Genomic DNA, 20,510 nt, shown 5'->3' with positions numbered 1-20,510 from the left:
ACAAAACAGCCTCCTGCGCCCCGTGGCAGCTAAGTATCAGGCGCAAGGCCAATTGCCAGCTCTCATGTGGGTTTTCTACTCATGTATCTATCACTTTTTTACTGCTTCAAGTTCTAAAAAAAAAAAAAAATTGCTTATAAGTACTGTTCCACAAGAAGAGAGCCTGGAGGAGTCAAACCACGTGTTTACACCAAATGTTTTAGCTCTTTCAGAAGTTTTTTTTTTCTTTAGAGTACTTTACTAGATGCCACTGTAGTTTATTTCAGATAAATTGCAAGTTACGAAGACAGCGCCAAAACACCCATTAGGTAAAACACAATCTACGCTGTATCTCAAATTTCATCGTGGGCATTTCTAAGCAACCCGCATCTCTGTGGTATTTAGAGGTCAGGCAGTTACAATGATTTATACTAAGATGACCACAGGGATCCCTTCATTTTTTTTAAATATTCATGTTTATTTCTTACTCACTTTAGCTCTGGCAAAATGATACGGTTTGCAACACACCGTGAAAACATCGCTTCATGAGTGTCTCCAAAGCAAACTCCGTGACACAGCTGCATCTGCTCCTGACTTAGCCCGAGCTTCGCAGACAGGCATGACTGATCACATCGTTCTTCGCAATTCTGAACAAAGCCTGAATGTTCGCTACCCAAAGACACCATTCTTCGGGGACTCCTTTATTTGCCCACACAGGATTCTGTTGTTTACAAAAATAGAAACTAACAGACAATATTGTTCCTGTGAATTATCCAAACCTACGCACCAACCTACAGCTATACATTTTTTATGTATCACTATAACAAAACAGCTTTACAGCTCAGAGCGTTAACCCACAGAACCCCTGTTTCGCTCTAACAAGCCTCCTGACACAGGCATTTAAATCCAAATTGTCTAAAATAAAAAGGTAGGAATACAATTAGCAGGAATCCTTCCTGATCCTCCTCTTGCCAGGGATTCAGGTAATATCAATGCTTATGTGAAAATTAACAACCGACTGACATTTTCATTCTTAATCTTTTTACTTCTATTTAACTGAAACCTTAATGATTTTTTTTAAACAAGATAACCAAAACCAGAGACTGATTCTCTTATCTTTCCAGTTTTATCTATGTGGTCTATTAATATTTGATTAAGGATGGGGATTGAACTCCAAGGTTGTTTTTCTGTCCCGGTATCAGTGAAACTCATCTTTGTTTCCTATGTCAAGGACATTTTATTAAATTTCTGGGTACGTTTACTTGGAATTTCAAGTATTGCACATTAACCGGAAAACTACTTCACAATAAACGGCTTGGAAAAAGAACCATCAGTTTCAACATAATCGGTATTTCTTTTTAAGAAAACTTCAATTTGTACCTCAAGAGTAAAATTAATGTGGCCAGGCAGCTTCAGGGCCTATGCTACAATGTGCTGCTCCCCAAGTCATAGTGCCAGAGCAGTGGTTCTTCTTAAGCTCTCACTGCTACCAAGCATAATACATGAGCCTAAGAATAAATACCCGTTCAAGAGGCTCAAGCTGAAATTAGCTCAGAAAGCTCAGTAATCATCACTTCAGGATGCTGCAGTGAGCAATAAGGAAAAAAACTGGGACAGCTCAAAATATACCGAAGAGAGGCAAACCTACTGTCAACTCTTCACTATTCAGTAGAGTGAATTACCAGCATTCACTGTATCTACACACACAATGTTTTCCAGTGAAAACCTGCTACAGGTTCCACAAACCAAAGAAGAATAAAAGCCAACTGATGAGGACCACCTTTGTTACATGTTGTTGACAGTTACTCTTGCAAACAGACAAAATCCTTTGTGAAAGCTTGAAGCCTGAGCAATGGCTTATACTGCAGAAGTCTATTCAAAGTTAGGAAGATGAGGAAGACCAGGGGCAGGGAGAGGACCCAGGAGGAATACTGCCTCCTTTCAAATCCAGGCACCTACCAGCCTGTGGCTGATGCAAAAGTGGGATCATCAAGCATGGTTTAGGAATTGACATCTGGCAGTAATCTCCCTTCCTCTCCTTTTCTATTATATGCACCAGAAGGGATACTCTCCCTGGGTTAATTTCACCCTCATGCTTTCCTGGGAGGTCTTAGCAGACTGGTTATCATATATATATATATATACACACACACACATTGTTAAGATTTTCAAGAAATAAGCACACATATGTGATGTTAACTGATATTGAACATAATACATATAACAATAAGGTAAAAAAAAAAAAGAAGAGGAGATAAGAGAAAAATAGTCAGAGCTGGAAGATTTAAAAAAAAAAAGTCTCATCTATCTAAAGATTTTAAAGCGGTATCAACATAAACAGGTTTGCACATGTTAACAAAAATATTTTAGAAGACTCATGCAGATGTGGTACACAGCTTTACCATAAACTAAGCACACTGGATGTCAGTGAGGGGCTTGAATTTTATATCCAGATATGTCAAACACCTTCCTATGGGACAGGAAACAGCATAAGCCCACAAGCAGCAAGGAAAAATCAACAAAATAAAAAAAACACATAGTAAATCAATATTGTTCCTACAATAGGAAAGAGAAAGGAAGACGTCTGATATAATCTCAAAACACTAAGTAAAAGTAGCACACAATATGCAATACAAAACTCTCCAAAGCTCTTGTGACAGGCAGGTGCCTTGGTCAGGGAAGTATTTTCCTGGGTGTTGGCATGGCATTTAACTAACATTAAAATAACCCATTAAAAAAATAATTTAGAAAGCACATCAGATCACATTTATATGTAAGCCATTATTAGACTCATTTTAATTATGGAACAAAATTATGTCCCTTCTTCTACCGAGTATATTTTGATATTTGCATGTACCACTAGCTCCAAACTGGATTACTGCAAATCTCCGCCAAAAGACTTTTCAGACAGGCACTGTATTAAAAGCCTTCATTATATTGTAACACCAGACATAATATCCATGTTTTAAAGGCTCAGGGCTCGATTAGTCCAATTTTGTGAGTTTATCATTGCCTTCTGCTTCACATAACTTTAAAATGCCGAAACCTCTGTCTTCCTGGAAAATCCAGTGACGCTGAACGCGGATTAGGTTGATACTGGGGCATACCATCATCTGTGCGACAACTGACCGCAACCCTCTGCTGCCTAGGTTCAGTTTCTTTTTAGAAATCAAGCTTTACTTGCAACAAGAAAAAAAATATTCCTCTCCACATTCATAATCGGAAGCTTTAAAATGCTGAGAAGCAGACATGCACCCTTCTTTTCCTTTCCAGTGCAAAATCTGATTTCCTAGGTATTTTAAAGAAACAGATGGTAGGTGCTAAGCCCCTGGTAGGGGTACAGAGCTTTATTATGTGCTTAATGGCAGCATCCCTCTGAATTGATCGAATAAGTGATGCCAAATATTTCTGAAAGGCGCTGCGGGATGAGCAATATGGCCAAAGGCACCCCCAAAGCGGGCGCTGTAGGTGCGGATGACACGGTATTACGCACGGAAAGACGACGCAATTATAAAACACTAAACCCGCATCCACCTCCCCCGCACCCACAACGCAGCCGATTAAACTCAAGGCGACCGTTTTTACCTTTTCACGCACCAAACCGGCATGGTGCAGGGACACACGCACCGCGCCCCCCAACCCCCCCGCCCCCGGCGCGGCTGCGGCGGAGCCGAGCGCTCGCTCACCCCCAACCCGTCGGCGCGAAGGAGACCGGTTCCTCCCGGACAAAGGCTGAGGGAGAAAGGCGGCCGCCCCGCACCCGACACCCGGCTGCCCGTCCTCCTTGGGCCGAGCCGGGCCGTACCCACGGGAGGCTGGGGGAGGGAGGGGGGGGTGGTCGGCGGCGGTGGGGCCCGGCCTCTCACCTGCGGCGGGCGAGGGCGGCCGGTGGGGCTCGCCCTGCTCCAGGGTGACGGCGCCGTCCCGCCAGACGCGGAGGTGGGCGGCCGGCCCCAGCCTGGCGGCAGGGGTCTCGCCGCGGCGGGCGCGGGCCCGCAGCCAGCCGCAGCACTGGTAGCAGACGGCCCACGCCTGCTCCTCGTTGATGGGCTGGTTGTAGAGCCTGAGGATCTCCTCCAGCGACAGCGCCTCCGGCTGCCCACCGGCTCCGCCGCCGCCGTCCTCCTCCTCGTCGGCGGGGCGGGAGACGCCGGGCTGGGGCTCCGCGCCGCGCTCCCCCGGCAGCGCCATGCCCTGCCTCCGCCGCGGTGCTCCTCGGCTCAGTGACCGGCCCCGCCGCTGTGGCTGCTGCTACTGCTGTCTGCGCTCCTGCTGCTGCTGCTGCTGCCACCCGGCCCCGCCGTGCTCATCCTCCCCGCCCCGCTAGTGCCACCAGGCCGCCGAACAGCCCAGCCCGGCCCGCGCAGCGAGCAGGCAGCAGCCGGCCGGCAGGAGGAGCGGCGCCCAGGCTGCCCGCCGCTACCACCGCCGCCGAGGGAAACAGCTCATAGCAACGCAATGGCGTCCTCGCCCGCCCCCGCCGCCAACGGCCGCCGCCGCCTGGTGCTGCAGCGCCTCCTGCCGGCGCAGGGCCCGGCCCGGCCGTAACGGCGGGGTGTAATGGTGTGTCATGTGTAATATTGTGATCGTGTGCAAGTGACGAGACCGCCCCGGGCAGTGCCCCCTCCTGCCCACGCAGGGTACTGCACGCTGGGAACCCCACGCAGCGCTCAGCTCCGAGTAAGCTCCTGCTTCACATTTCACTTTTGGTTATATTGAACAGGGGTGCTTTTCTCCTCTTGCAGCGACATACATGCGCGCAACGTACACTGCTGTAAATAAAACACAGCAGTATTTAAATAAAGCTATTTAATTTAGCAATATCCACCATCCAGTACAGGGTATCCTGTGTGCTGTATAACAGGCAAACAAATACATTTTGATCTTTCAGGTATAAAAAGGAAGATAACACAAAACCAGATTTGTAAAATATTTTAAATCTGTTAGCAGCAGGACCAGTAAGTACATAGTGTACTATTAAAATCTCAGGTTAAAACCCAAGTGCTGCCGTAGGCAATATTTAACACTTCTGTAAAAAAAAAAAAAAAAAAAAAAAAAGACAGAAATAGTATCACACTACCACACTTCTGATTAAATGTACACGCAAAATGCCAATGTTCACTCCTGCGGTATGTGTAGGATTAGTTTCAGGGGTTTTTTTTTGATCTTTCTTACAAACAGAACAAAACGAGGTGGACATGGGCTATCTAAGACATGAAATGAAAATCCAGAAAATAACTGGAGTCTATGTGGTGAAAAACATGAGAGGTGTGGCATGGAGAAGTTCAGTAAGTCCAATTTCTTCCCATTTCTCAAAGCATGAAGACTAAAAGACACTCAGCAAAATCTTCATCCACAGGTTTAAGACAGACAAAACCACAGATGGATAATTAAGAATATGAGAGACAGAATTAGACAAAACCAGAATGGTTGCTAAGCAAAATGGCCTGGCTGCAACTTTAGCCTACAAATTTGCTGAGGTAGATGTTTGGAAAAAGGCATCGGGTTAAACCACTTTATCTAATCCAGCACGCCTCTTCATGTGTTCAGATATCCAAGTCTTAATTTTAAACATTAAAAAAACATAATAACATCCATGAATTATTAAATTCATAGATCAACAAGATTATCTATACCTGACTGAACCATTCTTAGAAGCCATTTCTAGGTTCAAGAGAGATAGAAATAAATTTTGTTGTGGAAAGGACACATGCTTAAACTTCAGTAGTTCCGGATCTCAGTCACTCACAAAGTACATCCTGGATACTACATGGAGAGAGTCTCTTACCCCAGAGAGATAAACCAGACCTTTTTCTAAATGAATTCTCACACCAATTCAGAACTGAAGAAGAGAAACTAGTATTTTACACATGGATTTTAATAATGTGACTAACACTCATGTAAGTATTAAAAGTAACTTTTATTAAAAATAAGAATAAATTCTCTTTATAAATACAATCATTACTATGTACACAATCCTCTTCAATACACACACTGTGGTATTCAAAAATCAGTGGCATTTATATAAAATACAATATTGTTTTTAATTGCATAACTTTGTACCCACATACATTATTTTGCAGATGTAAAAAGGTCTGAATTATTTTGTTTTTTCAAAGGACAGAGCGGTATTTGCAAGCAAACATGATCCAAACAGCGCATGCAGATTCAGGGTATGTAAACACTCGTACACGAACTGCAAGTCGCACTTGGTCTCCCCTACAACAGATTATTTCATCACAAAAAGGAGACCTATTTGAGAAAAAGAAAAACAAGAGTAACAGCTATTACTAAGCTACTACTAACATTTTCATTTATGTATGTGCCATTTTTTCAAATGTGACTAACAAACAACAATGAGTATCATGAGTCTATCATTACAAATACTAATACTGTTTTAAAGAGCAGGGGGCTGTTGCCCCAGGGGAAAACAAGACCACTACTGATCATTTTTAACATGTGCAGAGAAATTAAACAAACTCCTCGTTCTTTAATTTAACCCATGGAAGTCTATCATCACTGAACTCACCAATGTACCATAAAAGCTCTGTACCCCACAACCCATCACATATACCATAGAATTCTTCTTCCAGTTCTAATTCAAGGAAATTAATTTTATTTAAATTTCATTATGAAAAAAAAAAAAAAAAAAAGAGTTGCAATTCATAACTAAGTATTACCATTTGGTCTTAACATACATATATATCTCTACATTTAAACTTACCGCAGACATGTGGCAAATGCTCTCCTGGCATTTCTGTATACAAAATGGATAGGAAACCCTTTAAATGTGTGACCATCGGGTACTGCTCTTCTTACAGCATCTTGAAACTCTTCATTTCCTGCAGAAATGCTTGTTGTACGTTCAAGCTCATAGGCGGCTAATGCTGGTGACAACAGATAGGACAGATGGTCATCCCAAACAGTGGAAAGGCCAAGATCCTGTGAGGCAAATCATGGAAAAATGACAACCATGCAGGATGAACATTAGGATATTAATAAGCTTGTATATTGTATAGATTAAAATAAATCCATAACAAATCTTTAATTTGCAGCTAATGGAAGTGAATCCACAAAGCAGGAAGACTTCTATATTGATTCACACACCAATCAGAAGAATCAAAACATCAAACATTTATAAAGTAGTAAAGTTAGACGACTAGCCAAAACAAGACCAGCAGAGTGGAAACTAGAGGTTTTAGCTACAGTATCACTGCATGAACTATAACACAGTGCAAAAATATCGGAAAGATCAACTAAGATTCACCTCACATTTTTCTGATGTCTCTCACAGAAACCCACTTTTGAAAAAACAATGCACAACAGCTCCCCAAAACACATACACATATACATGCACCTTCCTTCTACCATCCCACAAGTACAAAGTAGAAAAATCTACCGCGTATCTATTAAGCATTGCATGAGATTCATACTCTGAGTATTACTTGCCACCCCAAAGGTTGAGCATTTTGTGGGGCATAAAACCCAAAACAACCAAAAAACTACATTAAAACCAGACATAAGCTAACAGGGATTTAAAATATCACCTCCTTCAAATCCAGCATAAGAATAATTTCTGGCACATTACATCTTGGAAAAATCATGATAAAAGGACAACACCAACTTCGAGAAATACCTTCTGATTTTATAAAGCAGAGTAAGATCACGAAAGCTCAAAGCCTGCTTTTATCTAGGGATGAAAAACATTTGTGATGGATAGGCAAAGCCCACTGATAACCAGATTTGATCTTTCTAGTTTTCACAGACCACTCACAGGTAGTCTGCAGGTGCCAGTAAGCTGAAGATCACAGGCCTAGAACGAGAGGCAAAGTGAGGGGCGTGGGATGGGAAAAGCCTACACGAGGCTACAGAATCACCACTGCAAATAGCAAGTATGACATCTAAACTAACTCAGTACAGTCTTTCCAAACAATTTTTTAGTTATTCACTTTTCACATACTGCATTTCTGCAAAAGCTGATGGAAAACACAGTGCAAACTAACAAATGGCTATCCATAACAAGGATACAAGAAAAACATGCACCTTTATTACCGCAACAGATCAATCACAATCTTTAAACAGTATTACCTTCCTGTGTTCAGAGACCAGTATTCTCAGCTGCAATTCTATCTCGTTGCTTGTTACCGCAGCATCTATTGTGGAAGCACACAGAGGAGGAAAAGGGGGAAGTGAAGACATTGCTCCAGGGGAACAGACAGATTTTACTGCTTCTTCGCTCATGGGCTTCCATTTCGATTCATCATGTAGGTCAAACACACAGACCTCCACAGCGTCAGAGGGCTGACAATTTCCAAAGAACTTCTGATGGTTGAAGATACAACCTATCGTGCGATAAGGATAGAGTGGCTTGGGTTGTTCAACTAGTGGAGGGTCATCAGGGTTGATAGGTCTGTGGATGTACCTAATCAAAAATATTCAATTTCTTATTAATCCACCTTATTTCAAGGCAAGACAAAAATATTCAGAGGGGAGAGATAGAAGCCATTTCTCCTTTTAAAAATACAAGCCAAGTTTGTTAATGTGGTTTTTTTTTCCTCCAAAATGGTATTCATTTATGGAAAAGTAATTATACACATTTTGGAGGCGTAACATACAATGAAATAACACACCACAGTTTTTTCTTTAAATCTGCAAAAATACTGAATAATCAAGTAGATATTCAACAGCAATTACATTTTGCAACTATAACAACATACCATACCCATACAGTTTCCCCACTATTCATCCCATTTGGAGAAATAAATCTTCAAATGTTAATCACAGGATACACAAACAAATTCTGGCAAAACAGAATGCTTATTTTCAACACTGGATATTAATCAGCATTTTTCACAAAGCCAAAAGTCTTACATTCAAACATATAGTCCCACTGTGCTTCTATCAATGCAACTTGAAGCTATATATTACAAAAATTATGTTTCCAAAATTAGTGCTTCAAATAGCACTAGGAAGTACAATGAGATGGATCACAGTGCTGAATATCGTCAGCAAAGAGGAAGTCTGCAGCATTTTTTAAATTTTTATATAAAAATTAAGACTAAGTACCATTCTACACACTTGAGCAATATGACATGCAGAATAAGAAGTGAAAGAATTTTTAACAAACAGGTGTTCCAGAAGTCCTGGAATACAGAACAGCTATACATGCCCTTGTAAAATGATTCAAGTGAGAGAGAATCTCAGAGAACTTGCAGAAATTCCTGTACAGGAAAAAGTAATGTAACACTGATTTCATAGATGAAATAAGGAAAAAAATATGGGTTCCTGTGCTGGTTTTGTCTGGGATAGCTAATTTTCTTCATAGTAGCTAGTACAGGGCTATGTTTTAGATTTGAGCTGGAAACAGTGTTGATAGCACATGGATGTTTTTGTTACTGCTGAGCAGTGCTTACACAGAGTCAAGGCCTTTTCTGCTTCTCATACCACCCCACCAGCAAGCAGGCTAGGGGTTCACAAGAAGTCGGGAGGGGAGACAGCTGGGAGAGCTGACCTCAAGTGACCAAAGGGATATTCCAGACTATATGACATCATCTAGGTAAAGATGTCCCTGCTCCTTGCAGGGGGGTTGACTAGATGACCCTTGAACATCCCTTCCAGCCCAAACCATTCTATGGTTCTATGCTCAGCACATAAAAATGGGGGAAGAAGGGGGAGACGTTCAGACTGATGGCATTTGTCTTCCCAAGTAACGATGGAGCCCTGCTTTCGTGAAGATGGCTGAACACCTGCCTGCCAATGGGAAGAAGGGAATGAATTCCTTGTTTTGCTTCGCTTGCGTGCATGGCTTTTGTTTTACCTATTAAATGGTTTTTATCTCAACCCACAAATTTTCTCACTTTTACCCTTCCAATTCTCTCCCCCATCCCACTGAAGGAAGTGAACAAGCAGCTCTGTGGTGCTTAGCTGTCGGCTGGGGTTAATCCACAATAGTTCCTAAACCATCATGTCAGATCTAAATCTCCTTTACAAATGATAGCAGCGATAGCATCAATGGCAATCAGCTGCCATAAGACACAAAAGAGTTGCTATACTGTATTAAAAACTATATTACAAACTGTTGACATATTTCACCTTGCACTGAACCAGTTACTTTCCTAACAATAGCAGTACACAGAAAAAAAGGCTCAAAGACTTTTGTCTTTGATTACATGAGTTACATGACAGGGTGTAAAGACAGAAAACAAAAAAAGCAACAACAAAAATAGCCCACACAAACCTCAATATACATTGCTCAGTTTTCTCATATTCCTTTTACTTACCTATGCCCTGTTAAGCTCTCCCAAAAAGTAATTGCTCCATCAGTTCCACAAGTCATTACCCAAGTGTGGGGGACTCCTTTTGCTTTTGTTCCAACACACACAAAGGCTTCCAGTCCAAACCCAAGAAGAAGACTGCACAGAAGGTTAGCATGATCTTCACAGTCACCCTAGGCAGTAAATGTGAGTAAGCTGGTTTGAGTATCAGGCATGGACAAAATCTTAAAGAAAGAAAATAGTGATATTTCTCTAATCATGATTTAACAAGTCATGTTTCCCTCTTATTTACCTGAAGTACATATCAGAAGTCTGGATTTTATGGTTTACATTTTACAAGTTTTAGTTTTCTGTAATAGAAAAAATTATTTTAAAATAGTGTTATGTTCCAATTATAGACTATTTATATTTTTTATTCAAATATACTGTATGATTAATACTGGAAAACATTTCTTATGATTATAAAGATACCGTCAAGTAAACCAAAAGCAAAATCTATTGACACATAAAGACAAAACTAACATTCTAATTAAAAATCAAAATGTATGTAAGGCAAATACTCAAGGTAGCATTAGTAATAACACAGTATTTTCTCAGAACTAGGAAATTTAATCAGTTAATAAAATATAATTCTTTTGTAATTTTGCTGTCTTGAATGTGTTGTCAAAGTTCAGAAATTAAGAGATAAAACAAAAGTCCCCCAGAGATCTAACAACTGAAAGTCATGTGTAGCTGCATTTCCCTTCAACCAAGAAAAAAGTTTCCTTCACAAATTTATTGCCACTATTAGTAATTCACAGAAATCAGTTTCTGAATGTGATGTGTAATTTTTTTTTTCTCTTAAGTCCTTTACAAACGGTAGTTGTAAAGCAAGAACAAAATTTCTCATGCAATGAAGCCTTCATAATACAAAGCACAGCATTCAGAAGTAGAACAGCACGGCTCTTTAGTAAAAAACTATTCAGTATGTTGAAAATGTAAAATTCAGTGTTCTTGGATGTATCTGTTAATTACACAGCCAACACAATCTTCCCCCACCATAATGTACCAGGGAAATATCCAGAAAAGTAGGTTTAAACAAGTTACTGGTGAACCCATGTTCATTTGATAATGCCACACAACTTTCCACAAAAAAAATTAGTAACGGTTCAGCTGGTGACTCAGGGGATAAATTCAGCTATTTTCTATACAGTTTTCCACTTCTGCCTTGGAAGAAACCATTTCTCTGTGCCTCCAAACACAATGGTCCTCAAATTCAAAGTCACTATCACAACCTCCATCTGAAAGCCAGCGGGGCCTTTACACAGTACCTATGCATGATGTGATATTCAGAGGCAACAGCTAATGTCTGTTCTGTGTGGTGTTTTAGACAGATCTAAAAATTGGGATACAGCTCCTGCTGCCAAGAACAGACCTTTTTAATGTAAACACACCAATGAGATTGTTTTTGAATGCACAAGTATCTCAGTGGTAATGAAAAGCATCAGTCACTCCAAAGAAGTATTGAAAGGGATTACTATTACTTTTATTCATACAACAGAAAAGTTATAATCCAGAGTGAATTACAATTTGTTTCATTTATTATAGTCATATGACACAAGTGTCACATCACTAAGAACTACACTAGAACTTTTAGTGACAATCCCTCTCTTGCAAAAAATGACCATGAGTATATTTTAGCCCTTCTAAAAAAAATAAAAATCAGTTTTTCAAAAGAGACTTTTCCAACTCTTCCTGGATTAGTCTAGAATTTAAATTAGTGGCCTGTACACTAGTAGGGATTCACTGAATAATTATATGAGATGTTAGAAAAGCAAATGAAGAAAAGCAACTTCATTGTCAAACAGATGTATTGACAGATGGACCCCAAAAATAGGAGTAAAGCAAGTCCGCTTCAAAGCCTTCTTGTCTCCTTTTTAACATCCGTTTCTCTTTAAAAAGGTCTTAAACAAGTTATTGTAAAAGAATTCTCCAAATTTGATCTAATCCATGTATTTGCAGCCTGTTTTAAATTACTGACTTCAGTTATAATATGATACCAACTGTATTGTGTGACACAAAGACCATTTTCACATACCTTGTTTCTACATAAAAAAGCAAGAAGGGTGCACCACTGTTCTTGTTTGCCAGCACCTCCTCCAATGACAGGCGCTCTTTCATAACCTAGGACACTGACAAATCGTGCTGCTTGTCTAGGAGTGTCTAGTAACCGGCCTGCTCGAAGTGGTCTGATATAGGAACATACTGGACGGTTTACTCCATTTTCATCCTGAACATACAAAACATGTTTATTTGCCAGATATGCAAATGTTCCAAATGATTAATCTTAAACTGTCTTTTCTTTTGCTACGGGATGTATTCTCACTGAAGTAAGTATCACTGAAAAATATTAAGACACAAAAATCCTTCTAGAATTAAGACACAAAACCATTCAGGCAATTTGTTTAGAAGGATTTTACACTTAGATTTTTCTACTGGCTCTGTCACCAGTAGGACATTTCAGACTAATGGTTCAAACACCTGGAGCTGTACAGGTTGAACTTAATTTTCTTAAATGGGTGAGGAACTGTTCACACTCCATCTACTGTCAATTTCCATATTATCACCAAACAAAAAACCTCCAAACAAAAAAACCCACCAGCTACCAAACACCCCACATCTGATTAAAAAACAAAACAAAACAAAACAAACAACAACAAAAAACAAAACAAAAAAAAACCCCATATCAAACAGAAAACTCCCCAAAACCACACAAACACTAGAACTCACAACAAACCCCTAAAACACCCCCACCAAAGCATTAAGCACTCAGCACTCAGATTTTAGAGTTTAGAGGGTATCTATTTGCTTCTGCATTTGAATACTCTTTATGTCTCGTCATAACACCAAAACCCAATAAAATTTATTCACAATGATGTCACTAGATAGATAAAAATTAAGAGAGTAATGATACCAGGAATTTCTATTTCTTGTAAAAATGAAAAAATAAGATGGCGGGAAAGAGGTCTGTTTTATTACGTGTTGCAGGACATATTATGATTATCAACTATTAAAACCATTTCAAGCAGTATAAAACTCTTCTTTTCCTCACTGGGCTAAACTGGTACTTTTATGTTTGTATATTTAAAAAGAGATCAAAGCCTTTTAAATGTCTGCAGCTTTGGGAAACCACAGTCTCATATTTTTTACTGTAGTCACATATTGTCCCCATTAAGGTTTTATCATGCTTCTCCAGCAAGCTGGTGTAAGAAAAACACCATCTACTTGAAACTGACTGGAATCTCTATAGGTACTGAACTTCAGGAAGTTACTCTGAGATAATAAGCTACTGCTCATTATGTGTGCTAGGAAAATTGCTAGCAAGCAAGATAAATTAATAGCACTAAAAATGCAAAGAATCACACTATTCTTTTTACTGAGGGACAGTTACCGTGGAGCAACTGATGTACAGTAATTTTTTAGCTTACACTAATGATGTCTGTAGCTAGCATGCAACATTAACCAGACAGATTGCTTTACAGACCACAGTACTTTGTGGATCTGTTCTAATAGATCTAAGTAGGTTCATTTTTATGACTCTTTATCTGCTGTAAAACTAGTTCTAAATAGTTTGCAGAGATCGCTTAAGTCTTTATCATTTGTGAGTATTCAAGGAAAAGATGAAACAGGCTTTTTTATCACCTTGTGCATCAGAAGTAGTTGGAGTAACCCTTCTTTCTGCATCATGCTCCTGAGCTTCAATACACACGTAGAAATTCAATTCTTATAAATTTCATTTTTTGCATGATACACTACATGTAGCCCTGACCTGAAAGTAACCACATCATAAATCTATACAGATCCTATATACACATAAACTTCAAACTATATCTAAAAAAAAAAAAAGATAACCTAAAGAAAGAATAGGTCTATTCATAAAATTTACAAACCTGTGCAAAAATCTTTACTAGCCTTACGTTGTGTGTGGGCCTTATCTGTAGGTACTCTCTCCACCACTGTTTAGCATATACGAGAAATAATCGTTCTTTTTCTGCTGTTTTCTGACGTTCCAAAGCAAACTGCAGGTAAGAGAAACATAACCACACACATATTAATTCCAAACAGGAAAAAAAAACCCCAGAATCAATAAGTAAATTAACACCAATTTTGGCCTATGTAAAGTAAAGCTTAATATTTAAAGTGTGCCACATAAATACTGAAGAATAGTATTTTAAAATTAAAATACAAGGAACAAAAATCTCAAGTTACATTTCTTGTTTATAGGCTCATATATCAAGTTTGACTGAAGTAATGATACTAGGAATTTCTATTTCTTGTAAAAATGAAAAAATAAGATGGCAGGAAAGAGGTCTGTTCTATTACGTGTTGCAGGACATATTATGATTATCAACTATTATATGACTATACAGAAGGATTTTTGTACAGAAGGATTGCTCAGTTTTTGATGTGCAGAATATCTGCGCGCACCTTCAGGCCAAGACTTACTGGCTTTCCAGGCAGAATAGCTGACTTGAAATTATTATTTCAAACAGGAGAAAGAGCAAACTAAACTATTCAAATTCAATGAAGGGGGACAAAAAAAAAAAAAAAAAAAAAAGGTATCAAACATTCAAAAAACCCACATCCATCAACATCTAAATAAGTAACTCTATACTGAGCTTTCCTCCCAATAAAGTATAAGTCAGCCCTTCTCGAAATTACTTACTTGAGTATTAGTTACCTCTGGAGACAGCGTCTTATTAAGCTGCGGATACATTTCCAGTCTGATGTTTAAAATGCCAACAGAAACCTTTGATTCCGTACCTTTGAACCAAATTATATTTTGATCAGTTCTCTCAATTCATTTTACCAGGACATTTCAGCCAGGCAGGAGCAAACAATTAAAATAAATATTTCAGCTTTATAACCACAAAAAATAACTAAACTTATTTAAATATATGCAAAATAAGCATCTTTATTTAAGTTTAAAATTCTTACAGCCAAATGTGGCTGTAAGAAAGTAAAATGTGGCCAAAAAGCAGACATCTAGGTCTGAGATAATTATTCAAGGCTCTCTTTGCAGCAAGTACCAGGCTGAGATGAATAGAATTCTATAAATGTCTAGAATAGGCATCTAAAACAGAGTAGGAGAGTTACCACTGTAAAAGTGCCTATTTCCACTGACTACACAGGTAGCTCAAATATATGTAGTCAGAAATAAGTGAAGACCATCTTCCCCAAGATACAGTTTATTATGACAGACCCAGAGTCCCATACAAATAATCAACTTAAAAACCCCCCAACTAATCAAACAAATGAACCACAAAATCCCACAGACCTGATGTTGTTGCATAATACTGAAAATGTAGAATTACATAAAGAACAACAGGCATTGCAAAACAATAGAAAGATGAGATTACAAGCAATACCAGCAACAGAAGCCTTACGTAGCAGTTTGTCTCTTTATCTGAGACGGCAGCATGCTTTGACATTCTTGGTGCATTTTGTCCAACAGCAAGATTTCAGAGGAGGAGAAAAAGTACTGGATTGAGACTTTATTACTTGAAAAAGCTGATGATCATTAGATTTAACTCCTCCCATCACCCATCTGGATATTAAACTCAAGTTATCTGTTATGCATTTCCAAGTTGTTACAGATAAAAAGCTCTCCATTTGAGAGACTATCCAAACCCATACTGCTTACTAAAGTTTTGGCAATAGTCAGTATTTTCGGAAGGAAACAAAGCTAACAAACATATCAGCAAATAAGCTTACTAATTTGTGTTCACTGGATAAAATATTGCACTAAATTAACTAGAAAAAAAAAAGCAGGCAATAGCGATAACAATCAGGAATAACTTATGTAGTATATCCAATCTTCAAAATCTTTTGAAGGTATAATTTAATTTCTTTTGATACTATCAAGAACTGCTCACCTAGCTAACAGGTAGAGGAACAGGAAGAATACTCAAATGACTCATCAGCTACTACTTGACCAAACTCTGGGATAGCTAGCGTAGGAAGTCATGATAGACCGAGTCCCAGACGTAATCTTTACCCACTAAATCATAATATCTTAAAACCTTAGGTTGGAATTCCTAAAAAGGGGAGTGGGGACAAGCGATACACAAACATACACATGTAAACTAACTGCTAAGCACCTAAACAAAGCTGTTCAGCCCTTCTGTAGGAAAACATGCTTCCACCTACTGGACTAAACAGCACTTTCTCCAGCAGTTGCTAGTTTGCTATGAAAGGGACACAAGCCAGATTTTCCTCTTCAGTGCACTGGTCTGATATATTCCTGGAGATGAACTGATTTATTTTTGTTTGGTTTGGTTTTGGTAACTTATTCAGATTTTGCAGAAAATCAGTAGTGAGAGTTCCCAGACATGGGACCATTATTACACAGGATCTGGAATACACATTTTCAGTATTCTGTTAACAGAAAAATCTGATCACTATTCTCCTACACATTTTCTAATGAAACCTTACAGTAATTTCCAAGTTGAACTAAAATTAAAGTACATCATACATTGCTTTAAACTTATAAGCAAGCTCAGTACCCAATATTTCAAGTCATCACTACAGCCTTATGATTTATCCTTACCTACACCCAGGAGTTCAACAGCAACATTTGTTATGCCATTCTCTGCAGCCAAGACAGATCGCCACTCCAAGAAATAGGAGGCTACTAGTGTCGTCTCACCAAATGTGTCTGTTTTGATCAGAACCATATGCACTGGATCACATATAGATAACATAGTGGTTGCATCCACCATTTTACTTCCATCACCTGCCATTATTAAGTCAAGATAAGACAGTGAGAATATTATCATCCCAATTCCTCCTCAAAATTAAAGAATTATGCATTTACATTCATTGCATTTTAAGAAAAATCTCACATCCAGAAGTGTAAGCAATGATCCCATCTTAAAAACAAACTCAAGTTTAGGACAGACCTACAGAGAGATTACAGTTAATTTACAGAAGATGTAAAAAGCTGAGTATTCCAATGTAACTGGTTCAATTGCACAAAAATTAAAATGGAATTAGCATCTAAGAAAATAAAGAGTATTAAAGCACCACTAAGTAAAAGCAATTGAAAAGGACTTTTAATGAGTCTGAATGCATCAGGTCCGTTTACTATACATCAGTATTTACGAAAAAAACTTTCTCTGTAGTTAAGTTTGACCCTATGATATAAACCGCTCCATGAGTGGCAGAATTAACAAAGTCTGGTTTTCTTTGAATTTGTGGTATATTCACTCAATTCTCCAAGTCCAACTGCAGTAACTCTGTCTTTCTCACTGTTCCCTGATATTACACAGGCTACCCTGGATTTCTACAGGATTCAGAGAATATCCAGAAGTCTTTTCATAAGGTGCTTAGTTCCTATTATGTTTCCCAGCTCCCAACAGAAGAACAGTAATACAGGCTCTGGATGACTGACTCTTCTGCAGATGTTTGCCAACTGGTAGGCAAACTGAACTCAATGAAGTTTTTCCTTCCATATGACAAAAAACTTATATTTCCCTTCTTCACTTGTCAGCACAAACTTCATGAAAATCACAGCCACCTTAGTATCTCTTACTATCTCCCAAGACTACCATCTCACTGTCTATTATGGACAAAGTTGGTCAAATTCAGACATTATTTTAGAGTTGGAAAGGAAGGAAAGGAAGAGGCAAGAGTAGACAAAGATATACAAGTGACATAACCTAATACAGTAATCAGTTTCCTTAGGAAAATATCATACAAATATGAAAGAAACCCACTAAATAATACCAAACGTGTTTCACAATAACTCTGAAGTCAGGAAAAAACCCAACAGTGTCAGCTTTAAACCCACAGTATTCCTTACCTAGGCTATCCTTGTGTACTTCAAGTAAAAAACCATCATGAAAATCTGGCTCACAGGCACAGGGGACAGGTTTAGAACGGAAGCGCTGATTTCGAAAATGTAAACACAGAGTGAAGGTGGAACAGATTTGGCCAGGCAGAGGCTCCGGTTCCTGAAGATGTTCCAGAAAAGCTTTTCCACCCAAAACCTGAAGGTAAAGATACCTCCGTGTTGGGTCAATGTTAGCTGTAAAGCGTAGCAATAAAAATGAAGAGACTACAAACAGATCTTAGAAAGCACGTTAAATATCAGTTAACTAACAGGAGACTAGGAAAAAAAAAGAAACTTTTTTGAGAGAAAGTGATTTTTAAATGTATGGAAGTTATCTTAATGTAAAATAAATGATTTTTTTTCTTTAAGTCCCATTTTATGCAACTCAAATTTCTGCTGCTTAAATGAATTTACTTCCTGTAGATAAGCAGGAAAAACATCTACTTTTATGCCAGTTCATACTGGATTACTAATTCAGAAGTCTAATCACAGACATCAAATTTCTCTCAAAACTATGATCCAAATATCAAAACAAACAAGCAACATACTTTTTCTCAAAAGCGGTGGTTCTCTGTCAACAAAATGTGTTGATGGCTTTGGAGCTGAAGTCCTCTCCTTTTCATCCACATCCTGGAATTAAAATACTTTTTAAGGCATCAAGGGATGCAACAGTGCTCTTACTGTAGTCTTCTAAAAATTAAAGAATCCTCCACTTCAGCTGAATGCTATTCTTCAGGTATCCTCCCTTCTAGTACTTGAGATGTAATGAAACTGAACAAGTACTTCTAATGTACTATTATCATTAAAGCAATTTTAGCATATACATTAAGCTATTCTGCTCCTAATATGTCACAAATCAGTAAAGCCATTACAAATCCTCAGAAGTAGCAAGTTTTCACTTTGTCAAAACAGCAAATCCCTAAGAGGAATAAGCAAAAATATTTCCACTCTTCAAAAGCTACTTACAGTTACAAATTTAAGCTCCTTCATAACATCATCAATGATTCCTCGTTGTCTTAAGGCTTTTATCAGATCTTCTGTGGATAACTGCTGATGCTCAGGTGCTAACTCTTCGCGTATAGTCTCAGCAAGAACTTCTCTTATCCTGCCATGGACATCCATCTGAAAGCAAATTCACTATATGTTACAAACACAAGCTCTTTAAATGGTAGCAGTTGTGACTTAAACAGTTACCCTGTAAGACTAAAGGTATTTTCCTAGGAACACAGAAATAACTGCACTAAAATATTAATCCTTTCAGAACTAATCAAACAAGTCACTATCTCACCAAAGCAGCTCTACTAGTTAAAAAAAATCATGAGCACACCAAACCTGAGCATTTTCACTGCTCTTGACAGCATCCCCTGTCTCGAACTTCCCTCCTTACAAAAAGGTCCACAAATCCATCATTACAAAACAGACACCGTTTTAATTTATTGTCTCCCTCAAAATTCAAACGTAAGATAAGTTTCTTATTTTTAGGGAAAAAAAGTACACCCTTATATACTCGTAGGTAATTCACTGAAGTAGGAAATCTCCACTGCAAGCTTCCCCTATGCTCAAAGGGAAGTCAGAGCATTTCTGTCCTTCATCTCAGCTGTGAAACTGCATGGATCTGTAAAGCTGGTTTTGACATAGAAAGGATATTAAGGCCATTTGGGACTTGGAAATACTCAGTCCAAGACCTAGCCCAAGAACCTCGCTCAAAAAGCAGCAAGTAAAAATAAAAGAGAAAGCCTCAGTCTCAGGGTGCTGACCTCGCTCATCCTGCCGCTGCCTCTGGCCTCGCCCCACGAGTTCCTCGCCCGGCCGCCACCTCCGCTGTCCTCCCCTTGCCCCGAACCGGGGCGGCTGAGGCCTCAGCTCCATCTCGCCGTATCCCAGGAAAGAGGAGCGGGGACGGCGAGGACAAGGCCGCAAGGCCGCGGCTGGCCGTCCTGGAAGGGGGCGCAAAGGCCAGTGAGGCAAATCGGCGCCTGGAAACCATCTGAAGCGGCCGAAGGAGGAAAAACAAAGCATGGCGAGGGAGCGGGCACACCGCATGCCCTGCCACCGCCTCAGAGGACGCTGCTCACACCAATGGCCGGGGTCCGCCCCGCCGACACGGGCGGCAGCACAAAGCTCGGCCGTGCCCCTCCGCCGGGGCAGGAGGAGTCGCTCCGCCGTTCTACTGGGGAGACAGCCCTACCTTGGCCAGCTGCTGGTGGATTATCTGCTTCAGCTCGGAGGCTTTCTCCGGCGGCAGCGCCATGGCGGCGGCGCAGCAGAAGGGCCCGCGCCGCTTCCCGCCCCGCCAGGAGCGCCGAAGGGGGCCAGCGGGCCGCGCGCGGAGAGCGCGACCCCGCCTCTCCAACGGGCGCCGCTAACGGCTCGCCTCCCCGGCG

The 20,510-nt window shown here is 39.7% G+C and overlaps 2 protein-coding genes across 5 annotated transcripts in view; both read right to left on the bottom strand.

Moving 5' to 3' along the window:
• SPIRE1 (spire type actin nucleation factor 1) overlaps positions 1–4,207 on the bottom strand; it is a 133,240-nt gene extending 129,033 nt beyond the window's left edge. For both annotated transcript variants that reach the window (XM_086740591.1, XM_086740590.1), the window contains exon 1: positions 3,846–4,207. In XM_086740591.1, the coding sequence (XP_086596717.1) occupies positions 3,846–4,170 (325 nt within the window). In that variant the 5' untranslated portion in view covers positions 4,171–4,207. The remainder of the gene's footprint in view (positions 1–3,845) is intronic.
• Positions 4,208–4,648: 441 nt separating this feature from the next.
• CEP76 (centrosomal protein 76) lies at positions 4,649–20,505 on the bottom strand. Of its 3 annotated transcripts, XM_086740587.1 has the most exons (13): positions 20,315–20,505; positions 19,093–19,248; positions 18,675–18,756; positions 18,097–18,321; positions 16,843–17,028; positions 14,959–15,056; positions 14,183–14,311; positions 12,331–12,522; positions 10,260–10,426; positions 8,068–8,401; positions 6,704–6,921; positions 6,051–6,231; positions 4,649–4,751 (listed from the first exon to the last, which is right to left on the bottom strand). In XM_086740587.1, exons 1-12 carry the CDS (start codon positions 20,375–20,377, stop codon positions 6,093–6,095), a joined length of 1,989 nt encoding a protein of 662 aa, XP_086596713.1. In that variant the 5' UTR covers positions 20,378–20,505; the 3' UTR covers positions 4,649–4,751; positions 6,051–6,092. The 3 variants fall into 3 exon arrangements, with proteins under 3 accessions (XP_086596713.1, XP_086596712.1, XP_086596714.1); XM_086740586.1 differs by lacking the exon at positions 4,649–4,751 and having other exon boundaries at positions 5,878–6,231; XM_086740588.1 differs by lacking the exons at positions 4,649–4,751; positions 20,315–20,505 and adding an exon at positions 19,884–20,296 and having other exon boundaries at positions 5,878–6,231.
• Positions 20,506–20,510: the final 5 nt, after the last annotated feature.

This window comes from Chlamydotis macqueenii, chromosome 2, assembly GCF_036417535.1.
Source record: "Chlamydotis macqueenii isolate bChlMac1 chromosome 2, bChlMac1.mat, whole genome shotgun sequence".
NCBI lineage: Eukaryota > Metazoa > Chordata > Aves > Otidiformes > Otididae > Chlamydotis > Chlamydotis macqueenii.
This window is presented reverse-complemented; position numbering and strand designations above follow the sequence as displayed.

Excerpts from the sequence above, each read along its gene's own strand:
- CEP76 (XM_086740587.1), bottom strand. The coding sequence starts at position 20,377 with ATGGCGCTGCCGCCGGAGAAAGCCTCCGAGCTGAAGCAGATAATCCAC. Across the intron at positions 10,427-12,330 it reads CTTTTTTATGTAGAAACAAG|GGTGACTGTGAAGATCATGC; the intron begins GTATGTGAAAAT and ends TTTACTGCCTAG. Across the intron at positions 6,922-8,067 it reads TGGTCTCTGAACACAGGAAG|GATCTTGGCCTTTCCACTGT; the intron begins GTAATACTGTTT and ends TTTGCCTCACAG.